The following is a 12,285-nucleotide window of genomic DNA, read 5'->3' on the forward strand; positions in this document are numbered from 1 at the left end:
ATTAGAAGAAAAACCCATACAAACTTGAAAATAAATATGTAAACAAGAGGGATTATATTATTTAAACATGCCTAGAGGTATTTTAAATAATATATCCCCGAAGTTGTAAATTATCTATTAAACAAAAGTTAATGTGAGTTACGTTAAATTTATGTACTATATTAAGCAAAGTGACAATTAAGTATCGATAAATCAAACAAATTTACAATATTGCGTTGAATTAACAGGAAATTAGTATAATTTTAAGGAATTATGATTAAAAATTGATCATTACAATGTGCCTAAATAAAATAATTACACATCTAGCATATTTGCTAGGATTTGCAATCCTTAACATGAGAAATGTTGGTTGTGACTCGGGAAAGACAGATCTCTCCGGAGTCAGTGAAAGTTTAGCCTCGACCGTCTCACTCTTCATCTTCATCCTGGTCTCGTCATGCTTCCTACAGTTTATAATGTCCAAGATAAACGATAAAATACCAATCTCGCTGATATTGTTCGTCTACGGAATGGTGATTTACGGCATTTTGATGTCGTTTGAGGAGGAGAAGCTGCCGTTCACGTTTCTGAAATGGCTGGCCTCGGTGAGAAGAATAGACAATTCAATACTGTATTTCATCGCACTCCCGATACTTTTGTACGAGGCGACACAGACGATCGACTGGTACTCGTTTTGCAACTTTCTGCTGGCAGGAACGACGCTGGCAGTAGTTGGAGTAAGTGTTAGACAAATCACTTGACCACTCTGCTTACCGTCACTATAGTCTAGTTACTAATACGTGTTATTAATCTAATTTTAAATCAGGTTGTCCTGCAAGTTGGCATTTTGGGGCTGCTGTTCAACTACACACTAGGGCTAGGGGAGAAGTGGTCGTTTACGATCAGCTTTCTCCTGGCCTCGATTCTGAGTTCCACAGACCCAGTGGCAGTGCTGTCGATTTTGGGAGACACGAATGCACCTAATAAGCTAATTACAATGTTCAATGGTAGGTATTGAAGAATTTTTATACAGTTGACACATTTATGGAGCTATACAATTAAATAAGTAGCTTTGCAGTTGTTAGGCTTACTAAATTTGGATTGGTGACTTAGTAATGAACTGATTATAGGGGAATCACTGATAAACGATGGTACCAGTGTGCTGCTGTTTCAGTTTTTTTACCTCTTGACGATAGGGCAGTCCTCATCGTTCCTGTACTACCTGGTGCTCTTCATCAAGCTGCTAATCGTATCGCCAGTGCTGGGCGTGGTGTGCGGGACGTTCGTGATAGTGTGGGTGTCCTTCTTCAGGAAGTGGCACGTGGTACAGAGCCTAATATCGGTGTCGATGGGCTACCTGCTCTTCTTCTGCGCAGAGTACTACCTGAACGTGTCAGGGCCGCTCTCGATAGTCTGCTACGGACTCTTCGTTAAGGCCTACGGGCTCATAGCGTTCGACCGAGAGGCGCTGGAGAAGCACCACGTCCTCGTAGAGGGACTGAGCTACATCTCTAACTACACGGTCTTCACAATCAGCGGAATTTTGACCATAGGGATGTTGAAATCGCAATTTTTGTTACCAAACATAGGTAAGCACGGAACAGCGTAGCCAGGGAACTTTTAGCGCCTGAAACAAAAATGCAAATCGTTTTTAGGGATGAAGATACTCAAGTTGTTTGGAGTGTATTTCTTTTTAAACGTAGCAAGGATAATAATGTTGTTGTCCTTCAGGCCAGTGTTGGCGTACACAGGGTACAAAATCAATTTCAAAGAGGTGCGTATATGCGTCAATGTACTAACGTTATTGTGTAAACAGTAGTATATTCGCTAATGTATGCAGTTAGACATGGAGCATTAGAGAGTTATTTTCATATTAAACATTACATTTCACTTCACGTGGGCCTAAGATGCAATGATTTATAGGTGGTGCTGTTGCTTTGGGGAGGACTGAGAGGAGCCATGGTGTTGGTGCTAGGACTGAGGTTGGAGAGCGACAGTAAAATCGAGAACGCAACGAGCGACTTGATATCGTTCTACATATCAGGGAGCAGTATGCTTATACTGGTGCTGCAAGGATTCACGTTCGACTGGCTCTTTAAGTCGCTGAACCCATACCCAATGAGCCGGCAGAGAAGAGAGCACCTAACGAGGACGATGGCCTCAATAGATCGCAAGTACGAGTCGGAGATTGAAGGCCTGAAGACGCACTGGCTGTTTAGGAACTCAGACATAGTGTCGAAGGCAGGCTCGGCAGTGCCGTCTCTGGCAGACCTGAGGTGGGATAAGATGGGAAGGCTTGTGTACAGACCGAACACAACTAAGCTGGAGGACCTGGTGGTGATTGAGGAGATGAAGGAAGCAGTAGAGGCGGAGGAGGAGGTGGAGGAAGAGGAAAACATATACCTGTTTAACCAGGAGATACTGACTGGCAACAAGCTGCAGATGAAGTTGGAAAGTTCGCTGAGCTATTTGCAAATAAAGACGGATTCAAGTCTGCAAATGACGCCAAGAGACAGTTTTATAGTCAATGCAGTTGAAAGCCTAGAAAAAAGGGAAGGGGACCCTGTGGAGGAGCCAGAAGCAGAGGAAGGGGACCTGAAGAAAGAGGATGAAACGTACGTAACGATATTCAACGCACTGTCATACGTAAGTCACGCAAGTAGTTGGATATTTAGGTACGAATGGCACAAACACATACAGATTACATATATGTTCGTGACTGATGGAATACGTAGATCTACGGAGAAATGTACAAAAACGACTTCATCGACGGAAAGTCACTTCTGACACTGCAGACGTGCCTGAACATATCGCTGGATTTTGCAATAAATAAACTAAATCAGCGTTCAATTTCAGTAAGTTAAAGCATAATAGTAATAGCGTCAATAGAGAATAGTGCCATTATGCATTGGTGATAGAAATAAATGAATGATTAAATGAATAAATGCGTAGGCCTGGAAGACGCTGATGAAGACGAGCGACGTGGAAACGAGAATGATCTACGACATAGAAAACTGGGATGAGTTGACGAAGCTGGAGAAAATGAACGGCTTTGAATTTGAATGGTTTGTCCTAAAAAGCACGATGGAGGAAATAGTAAGGAGAAAGTTGAACTTCGTTAAAAGGACAAACGTGTCGTTCATACTCGACCTGACGCTGGCATACATAGAGGCGCACGAAAAGCTCTTCAGTAAAATGGCAAGCTCACTGGAAAACATAATGGCAAATGAACTCTTGTAAGTGGAATAGGCAATCTAAGGATACCAATTAGATTAGTAGCTATTGCCTCGACGGTATACCAGTGGCCGTAGTTAGCAGTAAATTAACAATTTCTCAGCCAAAGCTCCTTTAAGCAGATCAACAACGCTAAAAAGTACGTCTTCACGATCAAGAGTAGGATGAACACCAGGTTCTACTACTGTATGCTGAGGAAGACAGCGATAACAATGATTAACCTGAAGAAGGAGGTGGTGGACGGGCACTACGTGAACGGGATGCTGCTGAGGGAAGATAGGAACCAGGTCATCAACGTGCTGGACCAGGAGCTGTACAAGAACCTGAATAAGACGAACTTCGTGAAAATGATAAAGAACCTGTTCAGGAAGTTCTTCTACCTGATCACCTTCAACAAGAAGATGCACACGACGGCAACTCCACTGTAAACCAGCTAATTTTAAAACTAAAACACAAGTATATGTAAGCAAAAATTTATACACGGCTTTAGCAGATTTGGCTAATTTGAACTTGGCAAATGTGTTTGGTGAAGTATGTGATGGTGGGCGGAGGAATCAAGGAATCACAATAATAATTGTTTAAAAACGCAATTTTATGTATACAATATAAAAAACAACAATTGATATTATTTTAAACTGAAACTTTTAATTATTTAGGCTGATATTGGTTGTTTATAAGCGGAATCCTGGACAGCAGTACGGTAAATTATCGTTTGACCAATTCCTGTAAACAATGATAGACTTTCAAAACAGAGTCGGCCACAAGACCGGCAGTGGAGCGCCAGCGAGCGCCCATGATATCGCAGCAGACAGGAGGGAGCGTTTGCGCAAGTTGGCGCTGGAAACGTTCGACCTCAGCAAGGACCCCTACTTCACGAAGAATCACATCGGACAGATAGAATGTAGGCTCTGTTTGACAATTCACACCACGGAGAGCTCGTACCTGTCCCACACGCAGGGGAGGAAGCACCAGACGAACCTGGCTAGAAGGGCAGCGAAGGAGCAGAGGGACGCCTTTACAGCGATGGCTCCACAGACAAAGGTAAGTTGCGGCCGCCATTTCAGTTACATACCAATGCAGATACACACAATTGCGTCGCATTTATGTACCATAAAGTTATTACGTATGCCGTATTCGTCGTAATGTTTCTCAGACTAGGGCCTTTAAAGCCCCTACGATTAAGATCGGAAGGCCAGGATACAGAATCACTAAGATGAGGGACCCTGTTACTAAGCAGCCGGCGCTGCTGTTCGAAATTGAGTTTCCAGAGATTCAGGGCGCACCCAAATACAGGTTCATGTCTGCGTTTGAGCAGAAGATGGAAATACCGCCGGACCCGAATTATCAGTTTTTACTATTTGCGGCAGACCCATATGAGACAATAGGTAACATAAACAGCCATTTGTAACGCATTATTAACCCATTAGTGCACAATTTATCCATAAATATGTCCTGTAAGCAGTACGACTGGTGCATGGCAACAACACTCGTACTAATATATTTATAGGCTTCAAGGTTCCCAATTTGGAAATCGACAATGGTCCTAACAAGTTATACACCTACTTTGACGAGAAGAGGAAGTTGTTTATATTTCAAGTCCATTTTAAGGTAATTTTGAGTGAATAATAGTTACTTCAATGCCACTTTTCCACAAATAGTTAAATACTCATTTAACTTGATACTTACAACACACAGTTCATTTAATTTATCAATTTGTGGCACACAATCTATCAAGTTACTTATTGCCTATTACTTAACTACCCGTATTCACATTTTTAACAAATGCTCAGTTGAATAAGACTGTAAAGCCGCTTCCCGGACTACCTCAACGTCCAACTAAGTTTGATCATGTTGGACCAGGACCGCAGCTTTAACATAGATGCATTCAGGTTTAATGTATTTTTTACAAAGGTTTTATACATCTTTTCAAATTTAATAGTTAATTAACATTCTTGCTACTTCCTATCCACAACTTTAGCTACTGCCATAATTTCTGCACACTTTTGCTACTTCATATGTACAAGTTTAGCTACTGCCATAATTTCTACTCCAGTTGCGCAGCATTAACGCAAATGCTACATCACTTAGAATGCTAACGCACAAACACCTAATCACAAAGTATGCTATAGTACACACAGTAAAGAGTGAGTTAATATATAAATTATGTTACTTGTGGAAAATCCTCGATAAGTCAAACAGTGCTTGCGCATTGAGGCGGCTTGACTTGAACAGGCCACCCTTGTGGGTAGCTGGGAGCGGCAGCCACTTGAGGGCGCTCTCGTTGTTCAGGAGGTCGTTTATGAAGTCGTCGTCCAGCTTCTTCACGTCGAAGACGGTGTACAGCTCCTTATTCTTATTTACGGCGAGGACGTGCGTGCTCGTCAGGGGCGCCTTGCTGCTGGCGCTGCCGCTGAAGTTCAAGTACAGCTGCTGCAGGTGCTTGTTCTGAGTCTTGACGCTCAGGAACTGCAGGTCCACCAGAGACAGCAGCTTCTCCTTCGCCTTGCTCTGCTCCTTCTCGGCCTCCTCGCCCTCCTCCACCACTTCCGGCTCATCGTCCTCCTCCGGGGGCAGGAGCATTCCATACGATTCATACTTGCCGTAGACGCCGGTCACGTCTGGCATCTCGTGTGCTTCTGAAGACAATGTTATCAGCTTTTGGTTACCTGGCATCATAAGGCACACTCGGTCCTTGGCGCTATGTCTAGAGCACAATACATCATAGGTGTTATCGTTTAAGTCGAATGGGTTCAGCGAAAGCAGAGAATACAGCGTTGCTTGCAGCACTGGCAAGTTTTTGCTCAGCTGGTACGCGAAGTACCTCAGTTTCGGCCCTTCGTACAGGCCGACGAACAGGTCGAACAGCTCGAGCTTTTCTGGCACCTTCGGCAAGCTCTTCGCGCTCTTCATATCGTTCAGCAGGAGCTCGTCTGTCGAGTAGTGGTCGCCAGTTGACACGAAGTAGACCTTCAGCACCCTGTGGAACTTAAGCGCCATCAGCTTCACCGAAAAGGGCACGTTCTTCTTGTTAGAGTAGAACAGCAGCCTAGTTCCCTCCAGGACGTGGAACTTTGCGTACTCGTTGAGCTTCGTCCCGTAAAAGGGGTAGTTTTCGTAGAAGTATCTACTCAGGCTCTTCACGGTGTCCATCACTCCCGTCGGCACCAACTACAGCGTTCATTTATGCCCGGAGACTAACTACACTAGGCTACCAAATACCCGTAGACTACCAACTACCCGTAGGATACCAACTACCCGTAGGATACCAAATACACTTAGACTACCGATTGAAAATTAAACTTACGTCGTACTTCTTGTCCGGGAAGAGCAGGAATATCGAGGGGTGCAGAAGCGGCTTTGTCGGAAGTCTGCTGAGCAGCTTTTCGTCGAGGAGCGCGTTGACTCTTCCGAACTTGGCGTACTTTTCAAACTTGGATGCAAACTCGTCCCACACAGGCGCAAACGACCTGCAGCGGTGGCTGTCGTCCGAGTATATAAGCACCACCCAGATCTTCTTCGAGTTCTTGACCAACTTGTCAAAGTTCAGCACCGTCAGGTCCGTGGTCCTCGACGGGATCATGTCCACTGTGTGTCCCTTCGTCTTGTCGTACATCTCCCTCAGGTGCGGGTTAACTACGCATTTTATTTAATTCATTCTCCTTGTCCGTTTAAGCTAATCAACTTTAACTAGCCAATTGACCAATATACTATCTACCTAGTATAACTTACGTATTATTTTATATGCCTCCTTTATGTTTCTAAATCTTTCTTCACACTCTACACAGTCCTTGTTCTTATCAGGGTGCCTACACATGATTTACACTCTTTGTACATAAACTATCCAGTAGGTCACTTGTTAACTCTATAGTCTATTCCGGTACCATTTTAACGACAATTCGCGGTATTTTGCCTTTATTTCAGGCTCTTTTGCGTCCTTCGGAACCTCCAAGACGCTGTAAATATCCACGTTCGTCTTCTTGAAGTTACTATAGGAGCCGTGCACATCTTCATAATATTTGAATACGAAAGTCACTAAATATGCGTCGTTAGGGTCAAAATAAATACACAGTTAACATATAAATTTATTATGCGACGGACCAACTAAGACAAAGAGCAACGATGTCACTATTACGTTGGACTTGAAAAAGGAATATATCTTCCCGAACTGAGATGTGTTAGATCTCGTGGACTTAACTCTGGCGTGCTAAAATGAAATAAAATAAACTCCAACACGTTACCGATGATTTTACAGCAGCTTTAGGCTTTTTCCTACAGATTAAGGCATTAAAATAAGCAAACTTACTTTGATGTTGCCTCCATGTCAAATTTAAGATTCTTTTGAAATAACTAAGCTTCTAGGCTGAAAAATGAACTAAATTGCCAGTTTAATTAAAAGGGTATGAATATCATAGTATGCCTAAGAGAACTGTACTATTTTCTGAAGTGTACGCTTGAGTGTTATGTGGTAAATAGAACGTGGTTTTGTTGTAGATTCAGATTACATTATATAAATATATAAATGAAAGCTGTAATATTGGCTGGTGGATTTGGAACTCGTATTCGTCCATTAACGCTTTCCGTCCCCAAACCCCTAATTGATTTTTGTAACCTTCCTGCTGTAGAGTATCAAATTGAAGCCTGCAAAAACGTAATAAGCACATATTTATTAAACAATTTAATATACAATTATTAAAAAGGGCTACAAACTTAGAAGTACTTTTTTAACTGTGTTTTTAGGCCGGAATTAATCGTATAATTTTCGCAGTTTCAGATTATCAGAACGTTATTGATGAGGTCAAAGTACTCGGAGAAAAGGTAGAATACCGTTTAATTAGTCACACATTAGCTGAAATTTATGCTAATATTAAATTTTAGTACTCGATTCCGATCGATTTTTCAGTGGAATCAGCACCTCTGGGAACAGGTAAACCACCCATTGCCACATTGTATGAACAGCTGGATGCTTAAGATTGGCCAAGGATTTAATCTGCGACGAAGAAGATGATTGCGAAGAGTTCATAACATTTAATAGTGATATAATATGTAAGTATCCACTCCACGAGTTGCTGGAGTTTCATCGAAAGAATGAAGCAAAGGTCACAATATTGGTACGTTTTTTTAAATTTACACAGTTCTTAGGTGACAACCGCCGAAAACCCACAAGAATTTGGTGTAATTTTACACGACGACGATAACAAAATAGTATCGTTCATTGAGAAGCCCAAAGATTCAACCACAAATAAAATAAACGCGGGTTGGTTTATATTGAATATATACTATTAAATCGGTTTCGGTGGTTATTAAACTGTAATTCACTGTATATAAATCCAGTTAGCTAGTGGAGTTATTTATCATTAGCTCTAAACCTTTTTAATTTTCTAATTGCACCGGTAGACAACGCCAACAAACTTGAATATGTAGTCACCAAATCACATTTAGGTGTATATGTATTGAGTAAAGAAGTGCTGGACTCAATACCGCTGAAGAACTACTCAATAGAGCACGAGTTCTTCCCAAAGTATTTGAAGTTCGGCACCACGTTCGCGTACCACCTGGAAGGATACTGGTGAGCTTGTGGATAATATAAAGGACGTTCAGGGCGGATATCGGAAAGCCAGGAGGGTACCTTGAGGCCCAGAACCTGTATTTAACATACCTGAACGAAGAGAGCCGAAGTAGCGGGGACGACGCGCAGAAGCAGTTAAAAACATTCGACAAGCACGGCCTTCTCTACACTTGCTGCGTAGAGTCGCCAATTAACAGTTTCGAGGGCCCCCAAATCAAATCGATGTCATCGGAGCTACACGATTCAGTGAACGTCAAAGGGCCAGTGTTAATAGTGAGTTGATCGATATTAACTAATTATACTAGCTGCCGACTAGATATGAATACTGTTTATTAAGTGCCATGCATTGGCACAATTTAGTGGAATGAGTAGCTGGCACTGCTGGCATTAGCAATGCTACTATTAATAAGTTAAATGACTAATTGTTCATTCAGCATCCCACCTGCGTCATCGGGAAGGACTGTATAATAGGACCGAACGTGTGTATAGGACCAAATGTTAAAATCGGAAACGGATGTAGAATACTAAACTCGACATTGATGAAAAGTACGTTTCAGACATCCCATAATTGCCGTAGATGTTCAAGTTGACTCTAATTGTTACATAGAAGGCAGCATCATAGGCTGGGATTCCATAATAGGAAGATGGGTGAGAATTTAGCCATAAAATAGGGAAAATAGAGTAATAACTGATGTTTAGGTGAGAATAGAAGGCCTGACCATGTTAGGAAAAAGTGTAGTGATAGCAGAGTCGCTCTTCCTGAGAGGGTGTATAATACTACCACATAAGGCCATCAATAACTCAATTTATGATCCGGGCCAAGTAATAATATAGTAAAAGACACACATATATGATAAATTACATAAATGTGCACTTATTTATTGTTTCTGGCCACAATCTGGCCAGTATTGTCCGTTAAGTTTGGAAGTACACCGAGATTCCAACTAGCACTGGGAATAAATCGCAACAACCTATCAAGTTTAAGAATACAAAACGTACGACAAGTATTTAGAGCATAGTTGTTAAGTAAAGTGGTTAAAGCATGGACCTATAAGTTGATATTCACACACGTACATAAGTACTCTTTTGAACCACAAGGATTCAATAAAAAACATAGATATTGCTAGATAAGAGTAAACAGTTGGCAAAAATAACAGTTTAATCTCAGGAAATAGTTCTATTCAACAAAAACACACCGCCGAGTTGTAAATTAGAGGTGTTTGGGAAGAATAATAGCATATGGATAGTGTCATGGACGGGGCTGCCAGGAACAATATACTCAGGGGAGAAGTACAAGTTGAAGATAATCCTCCCCGACGGGTACCCGCTGAAGCCACCAATAATATACTTCTTACAACCAGGTGAGTAAGGAATCTTTGTTTATGGAGCTGAGTGTGTCAACAGAACAAAGCCAGTTCATTTCAGTGTAAATAAATTCTTAGCACCGGTGCACCCGCACGTGTACTCGAACGGGGATATTTGCATGAGTAGCATCGGCTCGGAGTATCTCCCCTCGGCCTCAATATCGAGTTTCGTAGTCTCAATCATATCGATGTTGTCGTCCGCAAAGGAGAAGCGCCTGCCTATAGACAATCATCTACGTAAGATTTGATAGGATTTATATAGTTAGCTACGGTTTATCAGCAATTAGCTTAGTTTAAAGTCTGTTATGTCTGAATGAATGACGTGCTATTTCACTTAACAGCTAATAAGACTTTGACGCAGACGTGGACATGCCACCTGGCACTTCTGAAGGAGGATTCCTGTATCACGACGACAAATGCTGAAACTGCTCAGTTCACCCTCAAATAATGTTCAAATAGCAAACAAAATGTTAATTTTAATATGTGTTTACATGTTAATTAGGAACTCATTATGCAATGGTTAGAATAAAAATTATATATTATTGTTGTTATTAATGACATTTTACCCTTATTGCCACTATTGTTATGTAAATATAGAATATACAAATTAGCTAGCACATTTCAACTGTCAAATTCAATTAATAAATATGATTAGATCCAAGAGATAGCATCGGCCTAAACAACTTAACAACAATAGCAAGTCTAGGTAGTGCACATGGACAATATTTAATCTTTTAGAGTATCTAGGATGCGGCTACAACTTATTGTACAATAAGAAGAAGCAGGAGGAGAGTGCGGACAGCTATGTAATCGATACGAACTACAAAAACCCAGTTGTCAAGTTCAACTTTTCCGGAGATATGAGCAATATAAACAGTACTCTCGAGTACTTACATCCAGACGGAACGTATATTTACAGCTCGCCAAATTGTTCAGTAAAGCAAGAGGTTACTTACAAAACATAAACACACACATATACATAAACATACACACATATATACGTAAACACACACTTAGTTACACGAAAATATCCATAGGCACATATATTACAAACACATATACAGACTAATTAGTGCAATTTAATAATTACAATATTCATGATTACACTTTACAATGATATTTCTATCCAATTAACTTTAATTTACAGAATAAACTGGAACAAAGTCAAAACAAGAGTGAGAAGGCGTTAAGTTCTGAACTGTCGATTGATGTTATCAACGCCAATGCGGACGCGAGCCTGAACAAATCTAAGGATAATACATCACATAAGAACAAACTGGAAAAAACTGTTTACTGTTCCACATTCGTGGCAGGAATTAACCAAGCTCATCACACGTTAGTCGCACAACATTGACGATACTTTAGAGAATTTACAAGGGACTTCATAACAGCAGTTTTAAGCTTAAAACGTACCCTGAGGTCTGAGAAGAAAAGAGGCTGCGTCGTCAAGCTGTATAAAAAGAAAGTGTGCTCAACCGTCAGAAAATCGTGGAGCGACTTTTTAAACTCGTATGGAACTCATTACATCTCTAAAATCGTACTAGGTTCGCCTCTTTCTACCACTTATTCCTCCTTTATTATTTAGTAGATACTTCATAAATAGTGTAATAATCTTAAACTAAATCCCTTTTTATCTACTTAGTCATTTACCATTTACTAATTTATTCACTTACTAACCGTTTCACTAGGTGGTAAAATAGTCTACAAGGAGGAGGAGGGAGCTTCTTCAAACAGTGATAGTAAATCGAGAAACTTAAGCCTCAGTTTAACTGGAATAGACGTCAAAAACGCCAATGACAAGGACAACCTGCTAAACAAGGAAGCGAAGAACCTTACTACTAGCGTCTATGGTGGCCTAACTTACGACAACAATAAACATTGGTTCAATGAGCTTAAGAAGGACCCCGTTCCCATTAAACTCGTCTTAACCTCGTTCAAGGACGTCTTTCACAAGTACGGCATACTCAAGGAATACATTCAGTTTATAAAAATACATTAGTTTTACACTTCCCCTAACAACTCTCCAAGTTGAACCATAACGGTTAAAGTGTTCTTGGGGTCTAAAAACGGTACACGTACGAATTCGAGAGGGTCAAGTACCGTACCCACTTATAAGATTTAATATAATTATTATTGTACATT

At 41.0% G+C, this 12,285-nt stretch overlaps 6 protein-coding genes across 6 annotated transcripts; 5 read left to right on the plus strand and 1 right to left on the minus strand.

Moving 5' to 3' along the window:
• Window positions 1-275: 275 nt before the first annotated feature.
• On the plus strand, window positions 276-3,641 carry TOT_020000619 (sodium/hydrogen exchanger; the record flags this gene model as incomplete). Its single annotated transcript, XM_009692367.1, has 9 exons — window positions 276-716; window positions 806-986; window positions 1,110-1,568; window positions 1,635-1,753; window positions 1,903-2,316; window positions 2,395-2,625; window positions 2,715-2,834; window positions 2,932-3,215; window positions 3,317-3,641. The coding sequence occupies 9 exons, from the start codon at window positions 276-278 to the stop codon at window positions 3,639-3,641; spliced, it is 2,574 nt and encodes an 857-aa protein (XP_009690662.1).
• Window positions 3,642-4,236: 595 nt separating this feature from the next.
• Window positions 4,237-5,087, plus strand: TOT_020001073 (splicing factor 3a subunit 2; the record flags this gene model as incomplete). The annotated part of the gene is made up of 4 exons (XM_009692368.1): window positions 4,237-4,254; window positions 4,367-4,598; window positions 4,721-4,821; window positions 5,004-5,087. The coding sequence occupies 4 exons, from the start codon at window positions 4,237-4,239 to the stop codon at window positions 5,085-5,087; spliced, it is 435 nt and encodes a 144-aa protein (XP_009690663.1).
• A 292-nt stretch (window positions 5,088-5,379) lies between these two features.
• TOT_020000621 (molecular chaperone protein DnaJ) lies at window positions 5,380-7,533 on the minus strand (the record flags this gene model as incomplete). Its single annotated transcript, XM_009692369.1, has 6 exons — window positions 5,380-6,381; window positions 6,518-6,846; window positions 6,943-7,019; window positions 7,095-7,245; window positions 7,312-7,409; window positions 7,517-7,533. 6 exons carry the CDS (start codon window positions 7,531-7,533, stop codon window positions 5,380-5,382), a joined length of 1,674 nt encoding a protein of 557 aa, XP_009690664.1.
• A 199-nt stretch (window positions 7,534-7,732) lies between these two features.
• Window positions 7,733-9,567, plus strand: TOT_020000622 (GDP-mannose pyrophosphorylase; the record flags this gene model as incomplete). Its single annotated transcript, XM_009692370.1, has 9 exons — window positions 7,733-7,861; window positions 7,951-8,028; window positions 8,089-8,137; window positions 8,170-8,321; window positions 8,353-8,467; window positions 8,653-8,779; window positions 8,812-9,052; window positions 9,214-9,325; window positions 9,479-9,567. The coding sequence occupies 9 exons, from the start codon at window positions 7,733-7,735 to the stop codon at window positions 9,565-9,567; spliced, it is 1,092 nt and encodes a 363-aa protein (XP_009690665.1).
• A 78-nt stretch (window positions 9,568-9,645) lies between these two features.
• Window positions 9,646-10,391, plus strand: TOT_020001074 (ubiquitin-conjugating enzyme E2; the record flags this gene model as incomplete). Its single annotated transcript, XM_009692371.1, has 3 exons — window positions 9,646-9,774; window positions 9,948-10,140; window positions 10,222-10,391. The coding sequence occupies 3 exons, from the start codon at window positions 9,646-9,648 to the stop codon at window positions 10,389-10,391; spliced, it is 492 nt and encodes a 163-aa protein (XP_009690666.1).
• Window positions 10,392-10,634: 243 nt separating this feature from the next.
• On the plus strand, window positions 10,635-12,142 carry TOT_020000624 (uncharacterized protein; the record flags this gene model as incomplete). Its single annotated transcript, XM_009692372.1, has 5 exons — window positions 10,635-10,662; window positions 10,882-11,078; window positions 11,291-11,478; window positions 11,509-11,687; window positions 11,832-12,142. 5 exons carry the CDS (start codon window positions 10,635-10,637, stop codon window positions 12,140-12,142), a joined length of 903 nt encoding a protein of 300 aa, XP_009690667.1.
• Window positions 12,143-12,285: the final 143 nt, after the last annotated feature.

The sequence above is a fragment of the Theileria orientalis genome, chromosome 2, assembly GCF_000740895.1.
Source record: "Theileria orientalis strain Shintoku DNA, chromosome 2, complete genome".
NCBI classification, from domain to species: domain Eukaryota; phylum Apicomplexa; class Aconoidasida; order Piroplasmida; family Theileriidae; genus Theileria; species Theileria orientalis.